Source organism: Lithobates pipiens, unplaced genomic scaffold, assembly GCF_037356315.1.
Source record: "Lithobates pipiens isolate NorthernLeopardFrog02 unplaced genomic scaffold, aLitPip1_a1.2 Scaffold_30, whole genome shotgun sequence".
NCBI classification, from domain to species: domain Eukaryota; kingdom Metazoa; phylum Chordata; class Amphibia; order Anura; family Ranidae; genus Lithobates; species Lithobates pipiens.
This window is the reverse complement of record NW_027507791.1, coordinates 80,684,288-80,704,893: the sequence shown is the minus strand read 5'-3', so window position 1 is coordinate 80,704,893 and position 20,606 is coordinate 80,684,288. Positions and strand designations below refer to the sequence as shown.

The following is a 20,606-nucleotide window of genomic DNA, read 5'->3' as shown; positions in this document are numbered from 1 at the left end:
GAGCACACGGGGACAGGGGCGCTTTTAAAAAAACATTTTTTTTTATTGTTCATTTTACTTTATTTATTTTAGTTTGACATTTTTTTCCCCAAAAATAATTTTTTTGATCACTTTTATTCCTATTACAAGGAATGTAAACATCCCTTGTAATAGGAATATGGCATGACAGGTCCTCTTTACAGTGAGATGTGGGGTCAATAAGACCCACATCTCACCTCTAAGCTGGGAAGCCTGAAAAAAAAAAAAGATTCTGGCTTTGATCGTATTAGCGATTCGGTAGAAGCACCGGAGGGCGGAGGGCGGCGGGAGATGTCTATGGCTGGGTATTGCAGGGTATCACCGACTATGGCTGGGTATCTCAGAGCATGGTGTTGCAGAGTACTGCGTTGCAGAGCATTGCAGGGTATTGGCGGGTGTTGCAGAGCATTGCAGAGTGTTGCAGGGTATCGGCGGGTGTTGCAGAGCATTGCAGAGTGTTGCAGGGTATCGGCGGGGGTTGCAGAGCATTGCAGAGTGTTGCAGGGTATCGGCGGGGGTTGCAGAGCATTGCAGAGTGTTGCAGGGTATCGGCGGGGGTTGCAGAGCATTGCAGAGTGTTGCAGGGTATTGGTGGGTGTTGCAGAGTGTTGCAGGGTATTGCAGAGCGTTGCGGAGTGTTGCAGGGCATTGCGGAGTGTTGCAGGGCATTGCGGAGTATTTGCAGGGCATTGCGGAGTATTTGCAGGGCATTGCAGAGTATTTGCAGGGCATTGCAGAGTATTTGCAGGGCATTGCAGAGTATTTGCAGGGCATTGCAGAGTATTTGCAGGGCATTGCAGAGTATTTGCAGGGCATTGCAGAGTATTTGCAGGGCATTGCAGAGTATTTGCAGGGCATTGCAGAGTATTTGCAGGGCATTGCAGAGTAATGCAGAGTATTTGCAGGGCATTGCAGAGTAATGCAGAGTATTTGCAGGGCATTGCAGAGTAATGCAGAGTATTTGCAGGGCATTGCAGAGTAATGCAGAGTATTTGCAGGGAATTGCAGAGTAATGCAGAGTATTTGCAGGGAATTGCAGAGTAATGCAGAGTATTTGCAGGGAATTGCAGAGTAATGCAGAGTATTTGCAGGGAATTGCAGAGTAATGCAGAGTATTTGCAGGGAATTGAGGGGTTAATTTTCGGTGAGCAGCGATGTGGGCACTGCAGATGCAGCCCACATCGCTGCTGACACCGATCTCTTCCCCCTCCGCTGTACCGATCGGTACAGAGAGGGGAGGGAGGAACCGGCGTCATAACATGACGCCGGCTTGTTTACAAGTGATCACTCCGTCATTTGACGGAGCGATCACGTGGTAAACGGCCGCGATGAGCGGCCGTTTACCGTGATTCGTGATGCGCCGGGTCCACTGGACCCAGCGGTCACAGATGCTCTCGTGTGCGCGCCCCAGGGGGCGCGCGAGAGCAGAATTCTGGGAGGCCGTTAATTAACGGCCTCTCAGAGTTAAACAACCGCCCTGAAGCCGTTAATCGGGAATGGGCGGTTGTTAAGTGGTTAAAAAACACAAATTGCTTCAAAAATGCATTGCATGCTTTTCTGCAGCTTCTCCATTGAAGTATATTGAACTAAAAGAAGCACCGTTTTGCTTTTAAAATTCCCATACCCTTTCCAAATAAGCAGCGGCTGAAAAAAAGCACAGATATGAACGTGTCCCATAGGAAACCATGTAAATAAACTGTAGTGTGTTTCAGCAAAAAGCACCAATAAACATATAGATGCGAACCAGGTCTAAGACATTTAGTAACATAATGGGGTTAAAAAGACTAAAATTAGCCCTTTATAGTAAAAAAAAAACAAAAAAAACAGATAATCACTACTTTAATCATTTTTTTTTTACTGTAGAACTGTTAAAGTAATATTTACAGTAACGATTATTTGCTCTTTTTGTACTATAAAGGGCTCATTTTAGTTTTTTTTTAACCCCATTATGTTACTGGACGATTAATCGATTATGAAAATAGTAATCGATTAATTTCATAATCTATTAGTTGTCGATTAATCGATTAGTTGTTTCAGCCCTAATATATATATGTGTGTGTGTGTGTGTGTGTGTGTGTGTGTATATATATATATATATATATATATATATATATATATATATATATATATATAATATTATGTATGTATATAATATAGATCTGCTTGAAGAGGTGGGCTTGGGCACAGTTATGTCAGACGTCAGGGAACGGTGCCGCCTGTGTGATCACTATCCATTTCTGTGCATGGGACTCAGTTTAAGAATCACCCAAAGAGCCCAGAACACAGGGATCACTGTGGTCTTTCTGGCAGAGGTGATGACATAAACATGCTTAGGCCTGGCACTATGTTAGCCAGGAGGGAGATGGTACAAGCCAACCCATGCCTAGTGTGGGAATGCACTTACTTGGTTCACATAGGCCGTCAACAAGTATCCTGATAATTTTGGACTTTTTTTTTATTAGAAAGCCCAGCATGCAAAGGCTAATAAAAATGACATAAGCCATTAGTAATTTCCTTTTTGGAAATAACACCATAAACTAGGGCATGTTCATTAATCTGTCCAAAGAATTTATCTAATCAACTTTTACTCTTCCTACAGGGTAGGGAAGAAATATATTACTGCATCAAAGTTCATATTTGCATAGTTCTATATGCTACATAAACTCTCCAGGCTATGGACAGCCTGTATAGTTGACCAATAATGCCGCAAAAGTAATAATTAACTAGTTCAGCTAAGTATGTACAGTGAGAAGAACGGAGTACGTAATATACCAAGTATGTAACTTCTGTGCTTGCATTTCACATTAATGCTTAGGTTTAACCCTTTCTCTGCCAGGCCCTGTGCTCCATTTTGTACACTCAGGTGGCCAGACCAGTTTTGCAATTTTTCCTTCGTTTTTTATTTTTATTTTTCACTTATAGCTTTCAGAGCATATAAAAGACACCCCAAACCATATATTTTCTGAAAGCACATGATCAGTAGAATAAAAAAAGGTGCTCCTGGTTTTTATAGACCCAGCTGTATTTGCGCAAATGTTTATTAAACCAATATATTTGCAAAAAATACAATAAACCATTATTAGCGGTTAAAAACGACAGTAAATTTTATACAATTCCGGCAAAATATAAAAGCTTAACCTGTGTAAAGGTCACATTTAGGGTTAATAACGGTGATCAGCGGGTTGTAATGAGTCTGTTGAACAATTCCGATATAAACTTAGTCATTGAAGCTTATAGGAGAGGGAGAAATGAGGTCGGTATGGACTTGGCCACCTGCAGGCACTCCAGTGTATGGACTTGGCCACCTGCAGGCACTCCAGTGTATGGACTTGGCCACCTGCAGGCACTCCAGTGTATGGACTCGCCAGTGAAAGGGATAAGCTGTCAGTCCACTTAAAACCCATTTTTCTATTTTGCAGTTGCTGGAGAAATACTGAAAACCATCTGACAATTTCCTGTATCTCTTAGGCACTTAGGCAAATACATCATTTGTTTAATGTTAAATACCCAGGTTATGGCAGCAGTTAGCTACTGCCATAACCCTGGTATATTTTTTTTTTTTTTATTATAGGTGATTCTCTTTCAGATAAGAGGCCCCATGGGCACATTTGCACTTTTAGAAGCAGCTGGAGGGGTGCCGAGAAGGCCTGGCTCGCAGTCTGCTCTAATTCACCCCAAAGGTGTTCTATCAGGTTGAGGTCATTCAAGTTCCTCCACCTCAAACTCGCTCATCCATGTCTTTATGGACCTTGCTTTGTGCACTGGTCCAAATCATTTGGTGGAGGGGGAATTATGGTGTGGGATTGTTTTTCGTGGGGTTGGGCCTGGCCCCTTAGTTCCGGTGAAGGGAACTCCTTAAGGCGGCAGCATACCAAGACATTTTGGACAATTTCATGCTCCTGACTTTGTGGGAACAGTTTGGTGATGGCCCCTTCCTGTTTCAACATGACTGCGCACCAGTGCACAAAGCAAGATCCATAAAGACATGGATGAGCGAATTTGGGGTGGAGGAACTTGACTGGCCTGCACAGAGTCTTGACCTTAACCTGATAGAGCACCTTTGGGATGAATTCGAGCGGAATCTGCAAGCCAGGCCCTCATGCCCACATCAGTGTCTGACCTCACAAATGTGCTTCTGGAAGAATGATCAAACATTCCCATAAACAAACACATAAACCTTGTGGAAAGTCTTCCCAGAAGAGTTGAAGCTGTTATAGATGCAAAGGGTGGGCCAACTCCACATTGAACCCTACGGGCTAAGACTGGGATGCCATTAAAGTTCGTGTGTGTGTGTGTGTAAAGGCAGGCATCCCAATACTTTTGGTAATATAGTGTATATACAGCACATATTTCATAGTAGACATTGGTGATCTCCTTAATGACTACAATCAGACTGCTGTGGGCGAGGCCACAAATACTCCATAATTATCTCTGGCACATGCAATATAGTGCAGTGTTTGCGATAATTTGAGGAAGTGATATTTTTAGGAAGTAATTGTAATAATAAAAAAAAAAGAAAAGAAGTAACATGAGATCAGCTGGTTGGATGATGTTACCAGAACAACATTAATTTTAAGCTCACCATGCCCCTTACAATCTCCCTTCAATGTACCTACTGTGATCCGGTGGAAGGGCCCTGCCTAATTGGAAATAAATCGATTAGATCATTTTAGGTAGGTCCTCATTTTATAAAGTTTTGGTAAATAATTTGTCATTCAGGTAGCAATTCCAACCTATTCAAGGGTGTGTGTTTTTTATTTATATAAAAAAAAAAAGGAATAAAATAAAATACAAATATATATACACATTTCTTTTTTTATTCCATTAATTTTTGTAGTCTTCCCCACTCCTGTAACCTGGCTTGTCTGGAAGCCACTTTGGCTTACCCATCTACAGTCGTTATAGAAAAGAATCGCCCCTCCTTTAAAATAATCACATTTTGTTGCTTTGCAGCCTGAAATGAAAACAGACACATTTTTTGTTTTATCCAGCTGTATTTACTAGTGCAACTTATAACATCCAAGTGAAAGATAGAACATGAACATGTCTGGAAAAATAAATAAAAATTCAAAAACAGAATTACTGAGTTGGAAAAAAGATCACCCCCTTATGTCAGTATTTTGATGGTGACCGATTGTGGACTGCAGTCTTTAACCACTTCAGCCCCAGAAGATTTTTTACCCCCTTCCTGACCAGAGCATTTTTTGCGATACGGCACTGCGTCGCTTTAGCTGACAGTTGCGCAGTCATGTGACTTTGCACCCAAACAAAATCTACGTCCTTTTTTTTTTTCCCAGAAATATTTGATGGTGGTATTTGACCACCTCTGCAGTTTTTACTTTTTGCGCTATAAAGAAAAAAAGAGCATCAATTTAGAAAAAAAAAAAAAGCAATTTTTTTTTTACTTCGTGCCATCTTAATGTGGCATTCCACTCCCAAAAAAAAAAAAGTGCTTAAAAAAAATAAAAAAAAACATTTGGAGAAATTATTATTATTATTATTATTTTATTTTTATTTTTTTTACTCTAAATGCCTGTAGCTAGGGGGTCCCTCGTAGTCTGCCTCCTTCAGCGTCTGGGCTCCTGCTGTCCCTTCCCTCGGCGCAGGAAGGGAGATCACCTCTCCCCCTCCCTCTAAGCAATCATCTGGGATACATCACAGGTCCCAGATGATTGCGCGGCCAGTCACGGCACGCGGCTCGCGCATGTGTAGTGGGTGTTAAACTGCCGGCATCGCCGAGCGGAGGGGGAGACGAGCGGGGCCTCCCCCGCATTGCTGGGCTGGACCCTGGGACAGGTAAGTGTCTGATTGTTAAAAGTCAGCAGCTGCAGTATTTCTAGCTGCTGACTTTTTATTTTATTTTTTATAATGGGAACTCCACTTTAAATATCCCCCAAAAAAATATAAAAAACAAATTTCTTTCTCAGTTTAGGTCGATATGTATTCTTCTACACATTTTTGGTAAAAATTGTATATTGATTGGTTTGCGCAAAAGTTATAGCGTCTACAAAATAGGGGATAGATTTATGGCATTTTTTTTATTATTCATTTTTTTTTATTAGTAATGGCGGCGATCTGCGTTTATTTTTTTATCTTTTTTTTATTGTGACTGCGACTCTATGGCGGACATATCGGACACTTTTGACACTATTTGGGACCATTGTCATATATACAGCGATCAGTGCTATAAAAGTGCACTGATTACTGTCTAAATGGCACTGGCAGAGAAGGGGTTAAACACTAAGGGGCGATCAAGGGGTTAAGTGTTTCCTAGGGAGTGATTCTAACTGGGGGGGGGGGGGCTACAACTGACATGACAGCAATCGCTTCATTTCAGATCTTCCCCTTTCATCTACAGCGACTGTACTTCGAAGTGCACTTGTAGTGCAAAATTAATTTTCCTTTAGTAAATCAAACCCCAATGTATCAGTTAGCATACTCAATGTAGGCTCCTTGCTGTTGGGGCTGTGGTCCACATTACAGCAAGTTGACTTAAGGCTGCTTTCACAATGAGCCACGGGGGGGGCGTCGGCGGTAAAGCGGCACTATTTTTAGTGCTGCTTTACCGTCGTTTTATCGGCGCTATCTAAAACCGCTCCACTAGCAGCCGAAAAAGGGTTAAATCCGCCCACAAGATGCAGCCGGAGCAGCGTTTTGCCAGCGGTATCGCAGCGCTGCCCCATTGACTTCAATGGGGAGCAGCGGTGGAGGAGCGGTGAGTTTACCGCTCCAAAGAAGCTGCTGGCAGGACTTTTTTGGACGTCCTGCCGGAGCACCAGCAGTTTTCACGTGCTTAACGGGCGCTATTTTTAGCGCTGTAGTGCCTGAAAAACACTGGCAGTATGAAAGGGGTCTAAAGGGGTCTAAAGTTTGCTGCACCTGTAGTTAATGCACTTCTAATTGCCATATTCTTTTTATCAGTGTTTTGTTCTACAGTATTGGAAAACATATTTGAAGTGAAATCATAGCTTTATAGCTCTAGTTAAAGGAAAGCAGTTGGTCTCGGCTAACAGACGTTTTAAACATGGGTTACTATCTGTCAAGTTGAATAGATCAGGCGAGGTTGTAAAAACGTCCGGTGTACATGAAGCCTTAAGGCCTCATTCTCATGAGGCGAATCCGCTTCCACGGAGTCCGCCTCTGTCTGCCAGCTCAGCGGGAGATCTCTTCATTGATCTCCTCTGAGCCGATGGATGACAGGTTCCTCTCCGCTCACTGAGCGGGAAGGGGCTTGTGGAGCGCCACTGGTTTCTATGGGGAGATTGGACGAAAACGGACAGCATGTCTGTTTTCATCAGATTTCACCCGATCCGTTAGACAGATCTGAACGTTGGGCCATCCGACTGCTTTTAGCGAATCGGACCAGATCGGATGTCGGCAGCCATGGTCACCTCTGACATCCGTCGCTCCACAGACTAGAATGGAGCGCTCTTTCAGGTCCGCCATCAAAACTGACAGGCCTAAGACCCCTTTCACACTGGGGTGCTTTGCAGGCGTACAGCGCTAAAAATAGCGCCTGCAAAGCGCCCTGAAACAGCCGCTGCTGTCTCTCCAGTGTGAAAGCCCAGAGGGCCTTCATGCTGGAGTGATGCGCTTACAGGACGGTCAAAAAAGTCCTGCAAGCCTCATCTTTGGATGGCTGTAGGAGCAGTGTATTTATCGCTCCTAAAGCGCCCCTTCCCATAGAAAACAACAATGGGGCAGCGCTGCAAACCCGCCTGCAAAGCACCGCTGCAGCGGGCTTTGCGGACGGTTTTAACCCTTTTTCATAGCGATGCTAAAACGATGGTAAAGCATGGCTAAATATAGCGCCGATTTACCGCCAGCGCCCGCAATGCCCCAGTGTGAAAGTAGCCTTAAGCTCCATACACGCTATCAGTTTTTTGCTGAGTTTTTCCTTCAGATTTACCAAAAACCATGTAATATGAGGTCAAACCCTAGTTTCAATGTGTATGCAATCAGGCAGGCCCTTTTACTACATGGTTTTGGTAAATCTGAAGGAAAAACTCAGTAGAAAAACTGATAGTTTGTATGGGGCTTAAGTGTTTTTCTTGGCTGCAGGTTTTCTTGCCACCGACCAGAAAAGCTTTTACCACAGTATTCCAGAAGATACATGATGTCACGGTTTGCTGAGGTGCCCTGCCCAAGACGTATATGCTATATATAAATCTCTACTGTGACTTGGCTGTCACTTACCTCACAGCATTGACAAGAGCTGTGATTTTATTAGTGAGGCTATACATAGAATAGGATGAACTTTACCCTAATGTACACCTGGAAAGATTGAGATTAGTATTCTATCAGAGGGAAGGGAAATGCCTGCTGGGCTGAGTCAGGCCCTGGCTTCTTATGTGGATTCTCCAACACTGAGATCTCTCTGCCAAAATTCCTTGCTCTATTCCCCCTTGAGTTCTGAGTGTAAAGCTGGCCATACACCATACAATTATCGTATTCAATTTCCTTTAGATTTACCTTCAACTGTGTAGTACAAGGGCCTGCCTGATTGCACACAGACTGAAAGTGCTCAGATTTGACCTCATATTATATGGTTTTGGTAAATCTAAAGGAAATCTATAGAAGAAAATTGTATAATGTATGGCCAGCCTAAGACGCATTGGAAATCTCAGGCCGCGTACACACGGGCGGATTGTATGGCCTACTTAGTCCGTCATACAATCTGACGGACAGTCCGTCATACTTTCGATTGAACGGACTTGACCACACATGGATGCACAAACAGTCCGTCGAAAGCTTGCGCGATGACGTGTACAGCACGTACGACGGGACTAGAAATAGGAAGTCCAATACACAGCAATGCAACCTTCGGCCGTGTAAATCCTTTCTGAGCATGCGCCAATCTTAGTCCGTCGAACTAGCCTACTCACGAGCGGATTGTCCGCTGAAACCAAAGTATGACGGACAGAATTACGGAAATTCCGAAATACTTAGTACGCCAGACTGCACGCTGAAAAAGTCAGCTGAAGCCCACACACGAGCGGACTGTCCGCTGAAATGTGTTTCGGCGGACTAAGTAGGCCATACAGTCCGCCCGTGTGTACGTGGCCTCACACGGGTGGACCTGATACTAGGAAACTCCATGTAAGTCTATGGGCAGATGGATGTAAACTGCCATGTCCCTCTACAGCTGCTAATCCAGGTCCTTGAAAAATTGATCTTTTCTGTTTTTCTGAACTTCAATGGCGGATCAGAGGTAGTCTGATGTAAATGGATGCAAGTTTGTTTTTATCCAGCCACCCAAAAATTGAATACGGGTCTGAAAAACTCAATTTTTATATACATATGTACACTACTGTGCATGGTTGTAGAGATCTTTGGTCAGCTTGGCGTCAAAGTCAAGGGGATAGCATAGCTTTCCTTCTTTTTTTTTTTTTTTGGGATACTTATGTAAAAAATATTAGCCTGATTTAAATATTCTTTATAATTAATTATATTTTTTCAAATATATTTTATACATGTGCATGTGTGCAGCCATATTTGTTCATTGCAGCCTCTGCATGCTGCTTTGCAGAGCTACACAATGGTTGTACTTTACTGACCCTTATGAAAATACTAGTCAAGCATTCAAACAATAGCCTTATGTCAGCATGAAACTCTAGCATTTTCAGAAGCGGTATAAAAGCAACCTTCATTTGTGTCCTATAACAGGTAACCATTATATATATTCTCTATCAGGACAGTAAATATATTTTATATATTATAATAAATCAGGACATTAAATATATTTTATATATATATATTATTTTATATATTTACTGTCCTGATAAATATATATTAATTTACTGTCCTGATTTATTATAATATATATAAAATATATTTACTGTCCTGATTTATTATAATATATATAAAATATATTTACTGTCCTGATTTATTATATATATATATATATATATATATATATTTGATGTCCTGATATATATAATCTAATTTTTTATTTTTTTTGCCACTCCTTGGTGCAGACCTTAGTAAGATGCTCACAGCCTCTCCATGCTTTTTGGTTAGTTTTTATTTTTATTTTTTTGTCCAGTAAGGAGGTTCTTTAGAGACTTGCAAGGCTTTTACTCCAAAATGCTTTTTCACCTCCTAAGTATGCAGTACCTAGAAATGATTCTGCCTATTGCAATTCCTGGAATAAACAGAAAGATATTTGCGCTTTAGGCCCCTTTCACACTACCGCAACTTTTTTTGCCACATTTTCAGGGACTGCCTGTATAACTCGCTTCAAAGTCGGACCAAAGTAGTGCAGGGACTACTTTGAATTCGGCACAACTTGAAGTTGTACTAATATGAATAGTTGTCATTAAAAATTATGGGAAACGACTTGTCATGCGACTTTGCCCTCCCAAGTCGCAGGAAAAGTGTGAAAGGTGCCTTAGACTTTTTGATACTGCTTGTGGATATTGTCGATTAAGCAAGTTGCCATATGGTCTGCTTAGATTGGGTCTTTGCATAAAGCAATATTTGAATAATAATTATTAGAATAGTGAGAACTTTGGGGACCCAGGAGCTCAACAATTCCTGAATTAAAATTTTGTTCTACTCAGAATTCAGGGGCCACTTTGGTGATTGGAGTGGCGTTTGGGGTCATGCGTGGGAGGAAAGGCGTTTTTTTTTTTTTTTTTTTTTTTTTTTATTGGATTTTCGCTGCAGGTTTTGCTTTAATATGTAACTTGACTCCGAGTTGCTCCTAGACTATTTTCAGTGCAGCAGTTATATCAATTGTTTATTCTCCAACCTGTGGTATACACCATTTAGAGTTTCTAAAATGCCTTGTAATGCGCGGTTGTCTGTATTCATTCACTTGGAATAATGGGATTAAGCATTCATTATAAAGAAATATTTTGCCCATTGTGCAAGAAGGCCCAGCTTGGGTTCATTCGTTTTTATGCTAGTAAACCAGATATAGACCGTAGCTCTCTGTACAGTGTGACTGCCTGTATTAATCTGACAGCCTCAGATGAATTATAGATCTGTGTGTTTTCTCAGTCCCGCAGTGTGGATAAACAGCATGCCGTCATCAACTACGACAGTGAGAAGGATGAGCACCGTGTGAAAGATCTCGGGAGCTTAAATGGAGTAAGTTCTGATGCCTATCAGTTGTAAAATATTATTTCTGTGATCATAATGGCAGGATGAATGGATTCAATTTGGATTCAAACTTCACGTTTTAAATTTCAGTTTTCATCTTCTAAGCTAGAATGATACTTGAACTGAATTATTTTGCTGGGGTACCAGGAAAGAGACATTGGATTTGTAGAAGGTAAAGGGAATCTTTCCCTTTGGTAATTCTTTTGAAAGCTCATACACACACATTTTGAGCTGAAGTTTAATTGGGATCCTATCGGTCGCTATGCCCCAAACGTTGTAATAACTGGTGGGGCTTAGATACTGTGACGGGAATCACTTTGGGTGGGGGGTCTGTGCACCTCAGCTTACCTTGGAGAGCTCTGAAAACTCTGTCTAGCTTCTCTGGCCCCTCTTATGTGTAAATCACCCTGTGTCCATTATGGGCACAGGGTGACCAAGAACCCCACTATGATTTGTGCTAGTCGGACTCCAGTCTCTTCGGGGGTGGGGTAAACTGTCCAATAACAATAGAGACACAGGTCAGGTGTATTCAAACTACTCATCCGTAAACAGTCTTATCAGCAGGGAAGGGCTGCTGGAGGAGTTCCCCCCCCCCCCCTCCACATAGACATACATCCCATAATATACTTTTCCTCCAAGGCAGAAAGACGCAATAAAACAATGGAATACAACCCCACCCCAAACTATCCCAGCAAAGAGTCCACAACCGCACAAGACAACACACAATATATACATATATACCACATTCCAGTGTGGCTGTACAGCGAGTCTGACTAGCACAGATCATAGTAGGGTTCTTGGTCACCCTGTGCCCCTAATGGACACAGGATGATTTACACATAAGAGTGGTCCGGGAAGCTAGACACAGAGTTTCCAGAGCTCTCCAAGGTAAGCTCTCCAAGGTAAGGCATGATGGGATTTGTAGTTTCACCACAGCTGGAGTGCCGAGGTTGCCTAACCCTGCACTAGGTGTTCACTTCAAACATCCAATTCCTTTCAGGGCAATTTAAAAAAAAAAAACTTTTTCAGAGTTGGATGTTTGAAATAGACACCATTATTTAGGCCCCAAACCTTTCATTTGAGTAATGTTCACACTTCTGCGACTATAGCAGACAGTAATGCAGTTGTATGAAGTCTCATGGAAACCTAAGCCCTCATACGCACACATCTTGAGTTACACGTGTTCATTAAAATAGGAACGCTAATCTGGGTCTTTTTAAAGAAAAGCCGTCCTGGAGATTTCATGTCTTTATTGCTGTTGAGCAGCTGCTCAGAATGCAAGCTGATGAGATGGTAATACTTGTATTAAAACAGCCTTATGTTGCAATTTCGATTTTAAGTTTCCAGGGTTTCTACATGGTTTAGACTTTCTGCATGTTTTATGGAGGCTAAAAACTGTTTTGCAAATTAAATGAATCTTTGGCCAACTTTTTATATCCCTATGGCTGTGGCATCCAGGCTCTCCGCTTCATCCAGTACAGGGGGTCTCAGTTTTTTTGAGGGTCCCACCATCTTGCTACAGTGTTTGTGAAGTAAAATAGTGAAATGCCAGTTGATTTTCTGCAAGGGACATCTCACCACTGCAGGCCTAAAAGATGGCCAAGTACTATTATCATCGCACCATTGTGACAACCCACGGTAGCCATATGGTACACTTAGCCAGTATACATGATATTGCAGCTATTAATATGTTTGCCACAGAAAAAAAAAAGTATCACTGCAAATGTTTAGTCTGCACCCTAGTAACCATGAACATATCTTCTGCCATTTCTGAAAATCAAAAAAAAAGTGTTTGTTATAATGTAGTTTTTGTAGCATTTGCCAGATCTTAAATGGTATAATAAATCTGCTGTTTGCCCATACTCAGGAAATAACAGTTTTTAGAGCACCCTTGCTCATCCTTTACCCCACAGGATCGCCAAAAATAATTTTCGCTATTCGGTTAACCCGTACTAAAACAATTCTTCTGGGATAAATGTGGGGAAAGGGTTCCTAGGCTGTCAGTTGGAAGAATGCCTCTCACAGACCGCTCACGAAACCGTTGTGTACTGGTTTTGCCAGGTTGCACTGACCCGAGAACTATGCAGGTGCCATAAGATGAAGTGTCCCATCTGCCAATGCTCAAGGAACCCCCCCGGGGGGGGGGGGATTTGAGTTGAGGACCCTTTGTGTTCCATGGAACCCTGGTTGAAATTGGCTGCTTTTACGGTATGCCCTTTATGCAGTCAGTACTTTCCTTCGCCACACTTTTCAGCTGCTGCAGACTTCTGCTAAAGCTCAGAGAAATAATTGGTACTTTGGGATATGGAAGAACATAGGACATTCCCCCAGGTTCCCCCAAAATGCAGAAGTCTGTGCCTGATCGGCCAAGGTCTGAGTGGTATCACTTGGGTTTGAAAGAAGGAGTGAATGCATAGTGGTAATGAATAAGCGCACCTGTTAGTGTGTGAAACGCGTCTACCATTTGAATGGTCTGTAACACTTGGGATGTTCGTTATTAAATAAGAATTTTGATGGATCTTGGAGTGCAGCCATTTCTTCAGTGTTGATCTTATGCGGAGGCGAGCCGAGGCGGGCACCTCTGATATCATTAGACTTCCTGTCTCACCTGGCGCAGCGAGTTCTTTTGAATGCATAGTCTGTTGTACACTGTGGGGTCCACTTTGCACTGAAGAGTGCAAAATCTGGTGCCGCTTTGCATAGAAATCAGCTTCCAGGGTTTTTTTTTTTTTTTTTGTCAAGGCTCAATTGAACAAGTTAAAGTTAGAAGCTGAATGGCCACCATGCACAGCTGCACCAGATTTTGCACTTTCCATACTTTCTTAGAAGGTCCACATTGTCACAGAAATTTAGGGGTTCAGGTGGCAGATCAGGTTAATGTTGTAGAATGAAGAATGAAAGTACTAATTATGTCTAGTACCTATAGTAAAGTGAACCGGTTACTCTACTGGAATAGGCAAAGTAGTTTATTTTAAGCCGTTGCAAGTCATAAATAAGTACAAAGCCCCCGTTTTTGTTAACATGCAACTTGCGCTGTCCCTTTAATGAAGCTGTCACTTGTCACTACTGGTCAACTGAGACAAGAAGGGCGGGCACTGTGTCAGGTTGGCATCCAGTGAAGAATTACTTTTCCAATATACAGCCCACCTCCCTGTCTACTAACTACACACTAGTGGTGTACAGGAGGGAATCATTTATGTAACCACAGAAACAACATTGCAAGTCCCAACAGTCCAGAAATGGGAGCGCCCCTTGTTACAGGTACATCTTTGTAGTTACTACTTTTCTTATATGGTAATGCTTTAACCATTTCAGATCTGTGATAGAATGTTAAAAATACCCTTACCCTTTCATCTCCATCTACAGCAAACCCAATCCTCTACCATGACCCTACTAGCCAGCCATGCTTTTTTCAATGCGTCTTGTGATAGTTTCCTAAAATAAGTACACAAATAATGTTCTGAAAAATCAAATATTTATTGCTTGCCTTGTAGAAGAAGCCAATTTTCATTTGTATCTTCTCCTTCTTTCCTTGCAGACCTTTGTGAATGATGTGAGGATCCCCGATCAGAAATACATCACCCTTAAACTGAATGACGTTATCCGGTTTGGCTACGATATCCTTTGTAACTGCTGCACTGGCAGAAGGTTTCTTTCTGGTGGCATTCTGATTGTACAATGACATACTGAGGTCACATGAAAAGCAGATTAGTCTCTCAATCCCTGGGAGTCAGGTGGTGAAATTACTGGTTTATGGTCTATTTAGTACATGTAAAGGAATGCGGAAAAGTCTCATATGAATACAATGCCCTGGATCGTTTATCTGGTAATTAACTGCTAAATTGTTAAAGGAGCTTATGTCTGGATATACATCGCACTCTAGACAAAAAATAAATAATTGACAATAAATAGAATTATTCTCTAATCTTTAGAATACATGCTCAGTTAGTGATGTTTAGCTCCATTTGTTTCTAGTGTCTTCTTAAAAGTGAACCTATATGGGGGAAATATAGTTAAAGCGGATCCTGCCTGCATCTGAGCGCCACAAACCCCTCCTTACATTACAGTGCCCTTTACAGTAGTCAACTTTACATTAATGTAACAGGAACTACTATGTAAAGGGGGGGGCTATGATGTTAAGGTGACTGCACTATAAAGGGGGGCTGTGATGTAAAGGGGACTGCACTGTAATGATTACAGTGCCCCTTTACAGTACATTACCCTTTATATTACAGTGCCCCTTTACAGTGCATTACTCTTTATATTACATTGCCCTTTATATTACAGTGCCCCTAGCAATCACAGTCTCTTCCATCACAGTGCCCCAGAAGTCTGCCCCCCACCCCCTCCTTTTCTCTCTAACATCACTCTTCCCTATTCTAATGTCTGCCTCCCCTGCACAGGACTCCTTCCTTTGGCAGGGCAGAGTGATCAGTCCATGTGTCCTCTCCCTGTTCCCCCGCTCGCCTGACGGTGTCATCCTATCAGCAGGGCAGGGAGTGGGAGGAGCTCTCCATTCCGATCTGCAGCTCCTCCTGCCCTGCTGATTGGATGACATCATCAGGCTGGGTGGGTGGTGGAGATGGGAGAGGACACACAGGCATGGCTACACAGGACGAGGTGAGCGGCAACTGTGGTCTGTGACCGCGGTGGCAGCTCATCTCCTGCTGTGTGGCCCAGTCATCAACAGGCCACGGACCGGCATCGGTCTGTGACCTGAGGATTAGGGACCCCCTGCTTTAGATCTCATACTGCCAATAAGCAGCTATAGGCCTCAAGGTACAGGAGGACGGAGGCACAGGAATTGCACCGACTTTTTTTTTTTTTTTTTAGGAGAAATTCAAGACGATAGGTAAATCTTTGAGGATACCGCTTAGACACTATTCATTTTTCAAAGATTCTCTATAGGGGATATTTTCACTTGGTGTTCAGGTCCACTTTAACATGCCTTCTCCTCAATTCTTGTAATGGAAAAACTACAACATGATGCCAAGATGCAGCAGCCACGTGTACAGGAGATAATTATTAGTTTTGTTTTGTTTTTTTCTCGGAGAGAAATGGTTGTAAATGTTCCACACTCTTTTGGTCATTTTGCAACACAGTGATCTTTTCTGGCATAGGGGAGATTTCCTTTATGTTGCTATACTTGCAATTTAATAAATGAATTCCTTCATCAGTGAATTGCATATTAGAGGCCCCATCTGATTTCCACTCACTTATGCTGGATGAAAGTCCTCTGCATTCATTCTTCTTCGTCAGGACAATAGAGTGTTGATATCTGAATGTACATTAGTCACTGTGGTTTTCTTTTTTCCTTATCTGTTTGTGTACATATCAATATGTATGTGTTGGAACAAATTCAGCATAAGGTCCCGGAGGAAGCATTGAAGGTTAGTCCATATAGTTTGTAATTGGTATCTATAGTGATAACAGCCTTGCTACAATTTTTCATACCTCCCAACTTTTTAAGATAGGAATGAGGGACACCTACTAACAAACATATGTAGGCATAGGACACTCCTCCTGCCACACCCCCTTAAAGGAGAATTAACACAAAAAAAGTTAATTAAATCCACAAGACCTTTTTTTTACCACTACTATTCTATTATATTAAATAGTAAAACAACAATGTAGCGCTAATATACACACTAAAATAAAGTGCATGTGCTTGAATATGATATATATATATATATAAAGGACACAGATTTTATATGTGAAAAACAAATTCTTTCTCGCATGTTACTTCTGAATGATCTTCCACTGTACTGTGAAAGATCATTCAGAAGTAACATGTGAGAAAGAAGTTGGGTGGATACTTTCCCAGGTTTGTTATGATGAAGAGCTCTGAAAAACCTAATTATTGTCTATGAGGAACTGTTTGGGGTAACGTCCATTTGGTTTGTAGAACACCCGTGGAGCCTTGAGACTGCGAGTCGGGGATACCACATTGGACCTACCTCACCACCTCCTGTGTACAGCATCTGATCCACACCTCATAAGATCTCGAGCCTGTTTGACCCACTGTCATGCGACATGTGTGTCCATCTCAGTTGGCAAGAGTATTTATTTACTTACCTTCGAAGTGTTGGTGAGAGTGACTACAGACAATTATTTTCCCATCCCTATTGGTTTGGTGCCTCATCAATAGGAAGAGCTCTTCCCTTCACATTTTTGTTGACTGTTGCTTTGTGTTTTAATTTGTACACTTATTGCGTTTTAAGCACAGCTTCTCATTTGTTTTTCACATATAAAATTTGTGTTTATATATATATATATATATATATATATTGATTTATGTATGTTGTAGCGCAGTCCCTACATTTCTTATTCTATTATATTGGCTTTTAAAATTTACAAATGCAGCAATTTAGAAATTGGATGAAAGGTTTAGCACTGGGAAACATTTTTTGAAAGATATAAAGTGTATTTTATATACAACTATATAAATCAGAACAAAATTAGGGAAAAATGAGGAGGATCAGGGACAGTTGGGAGCTATGCTGTTTCCCATGATGAAAACAAAAGGGAAAAGACAAGTGCACCCTCCATGGTGTAGTAAACAAAGTGAACAATATTTATTAATGATTTAAGAACGCACTCACAAAAGAGGAGCTTGTGCAAAGTGGAAATGGCCAAAGCTTCTGCCTCTGGAGCCTGGAGCGGCTGTGGAATTCCCCTGCTTCAGCTGTGAGCAGGGGGAGAAGAGCACAGGCAGGAGGGAGCCGCTGCTGCAGGGAGACCCCCCGACCAGAGATGGAAGCTGGAACCCGGAATGAGAGGATGCCTGACACTGCTGGGAGTGCCCTGAGAACACGTTTCAAAGCATGTAGTTTCTCCTTTAGCCTATATAAAAGTGGCTACCCGCCAAAAATAAATGCAGCACTATAGGCCGGGTCTAGGAATGACTGCAACTGCTCAGCAGCAGGATCAAAAAGCCACAGGTACTGGTGACAAGAGCCAGCTGGAGCCATAAACAGTAGAGTGTAGGAGCAAGGAGTAAACTACTTCACATATCCTATACCCTAATAATAGCAAATAATAAGGTTGTGGCTGTGTCATGAAAAAAAAAATATAAATCAAAAGGTCCTATAAAAACTTTAAAAATGGTTGTATTGGAATCAAATAATATTGTTTCTCACTGAGGAAGTACCCATCAGAGTACCTGAGTACCTGTCAGCAGGCCATCAGAGTACCTGAGTACCTGTCGGCAGGCCATCAGAGTACCTGAGTACCTGTCGGCAGGCCATCAGAGTACCTGAGTACCTGTCGGCAGGCCATCAGAGTACCCGAGTACCTGTCGGCAGGCCATCAGAGTACCCGAGTACCTGTCGGCAGGCCATCAGAGTACCCGAGTACCTGTAGGCAGGCCATCAGAGTACCCGAGTACCTGTCGGCAGGCCATCAGAGTACCCGAGTACCTGTCGGCAGGCCATCAGAGTACCCGAGTACCTGTCGGCAGGCCATCAGAGTACCCGAGTACCTGTCGGCAGGCCATCAGAGTACCCGAGTACCTGTCGGCAGGCCATCAGAGTACCCGAGTACCTGTCGGCAGGCCATCAGTGTACCCGAGTACCTGTCGGCAGGCCATCAGTGTACCCGAGTACCTGTCGGCAGGCCATCAGTGTACCCGAGTACCTGTCAGCAGGCCATCAGTGTACCCGAGTACCTGTCAGCAGGCCATCAGTGTACCCGAGTACCTGTCAGCAGGCCATCAGTGTACCAGAGTACCTGTCAGCAGGCCATCAGTGTACCCGAGTACCTGTCAGCAGGCCATCAGTGTACCCGAGTACCTGTCAGCAGGCCACCAGTGTACCCGAGTACCTGTCAGCAGGCCACCAGTGTACCCGAGTACCTGTCAGCAGGCCATCAGTGTACCCGAGTACCTGTCAGCAGGCCATCAGTGTACCCGAGTACCTGTCAGCAGGCCATCAGTGTACCCGAGTACCTGTCAGCAGGCCATCAGTGTACCCGAGTACCTGTCAGCAGGCCATCAGTGTACCCGAGTACCTGTCAGCAGGCCATCAGTGTACCCGAGTACCTGTCAGCAGGCCATCAGTGTACCCGAGTACCTGTCAGCAGGCCATCAGTGTACCCGAGTACCTGTCAGCAGGCCATCAGAGTACCCGAGTACCTATTTGCAGCCTATGCCTCATAGAATATACGTTGGGGGTTTACTTTCCAAAATGGGGTAATTTTGTGGGTAATTCCACTGTCCCGGTGCTCCTGGACCTTCAAAAGTGTGATAGGTAGGAATGAAATGAGATGTGTAATTTATGCTTGTAAAACGCCTGAAGGTACTACTTCAATGTTGGGCCTCTGTATGTGGCCAGGCTGTGTAAAAGTCTCACACATGTGGTATTGCCATACTCGGGAAGAGTAGCAGAATGTGTTTTGGGATGTATTTTTTGCTATATACATGCTATGTGTAATTTTTTTCCACGTTTTCCAAAAACTTCTGGAAAAAAATGAACCGTTCAAAATACTCATTCTGCCCCATAGATTATACGTTGGGGTGTTTGCTTTCCAAAATGGGGTAATTTTGTGGGCAATTCCATTGTCCTGGTGCTCCAGGGCCTTCAAAAGTGTAATAGGTGGTTGTGAAATGAGATGTGTCATTTTTGCTCGTAGAATGCCTGAAGGTGCTACTTCAATGTTGGTGCTCTGTAAGTGGCCATGCTGTGTAAAAGTCTCACACATGTGGTATCGCCGTACTCGGGAAGAGTAGCAGAATGTATTTTGGGGTGTAATTTGTTGTATGCATATGCTGTGTGTGAGAAATAACCTGATAATATGACAATTTTGTAAAAATCAAAAATAAAAAAAATCTTAATTTTGCAAAGAATTTTGGGAAAAAATGACAACTTAAAAAAAACTCACCATGCTAATTACTTAATACCTCGGAATGTCTACTTTGTAAAAAAGGGGTAATTTGGGGGGTATTTGTACTTTCCTGACTTGTTAGTGTCTCAAGAAATGAGATACACCTGATGTACTGAAGGCCTGATCAGATGTGATCAATTTTCAGTGATTGGCACCATAGTTTGTAGACTCTATAACTTTCACAAAGACCAAATAATATATACTAATGTGGGTTAATTTTACCAAAGATATGTAGCAATATAATTTTTGGCCAAAATTTATGAAGAAACATTACTAATTAGCAAAATGTTATGACAGAAACAAAGAAAAATGCATTTTTTCCACAAAATTTACGTTTTTTTATTTTTTTATTTATAGCACAAAAAATAAAAAACTCACTAGTGATTAAATACCACTAAAAGAAAGCTCTATTTGTATGGAAAAAAGGACGCAAGTTTCATATGGGTACAGTGTTGCATGACTGAGTAATTGTCATTCAAACTGAGAGCGCTGAAAGCTGAAAACTGGTCTGGATAGGAAGGGGGTGTAAGTGCCCTGTATTGAGGTGGTTAAGCTTTGTCAATAAAACCTGGAAGCTGATTGGTGTCTATGCAAAGCTGCAC

The 20,606-nt window shown here is 42.3% G+C and overlaps 1 protein-coding gene across 4 annotated transcripts in view; it reads left to right on the top strand.

The window, feature by feature from the left end:
- The window catches only part of CEP170B (centrosomal protein 170B), a 160,564-nt gene that overhangs the window by 55,859 nt on the left and 84,099 nt on the right, over positions 1-20,606 (top strand). For all 4 annotated transcript variants that reach the window (XM_077464499.1, XM_077464498.1, XM_077464497.1 and 1 more), the window contains exons 3-5: positions 11,023-11,112; positions 14,663-14,746; positions 16,461-16,514. In XM_077464499.1, coding sequence (XP_077320625.1) covers positions 11,023-11,112; positions 14,663-14,746; positions 16,461-16,514 — 228 coding nt within the window. The remainder of the gene's footprint in view (positions 1-11,022; positions 11,113-14,662; positions 14,747-16,460; positions 16,515-20,606) is intronic.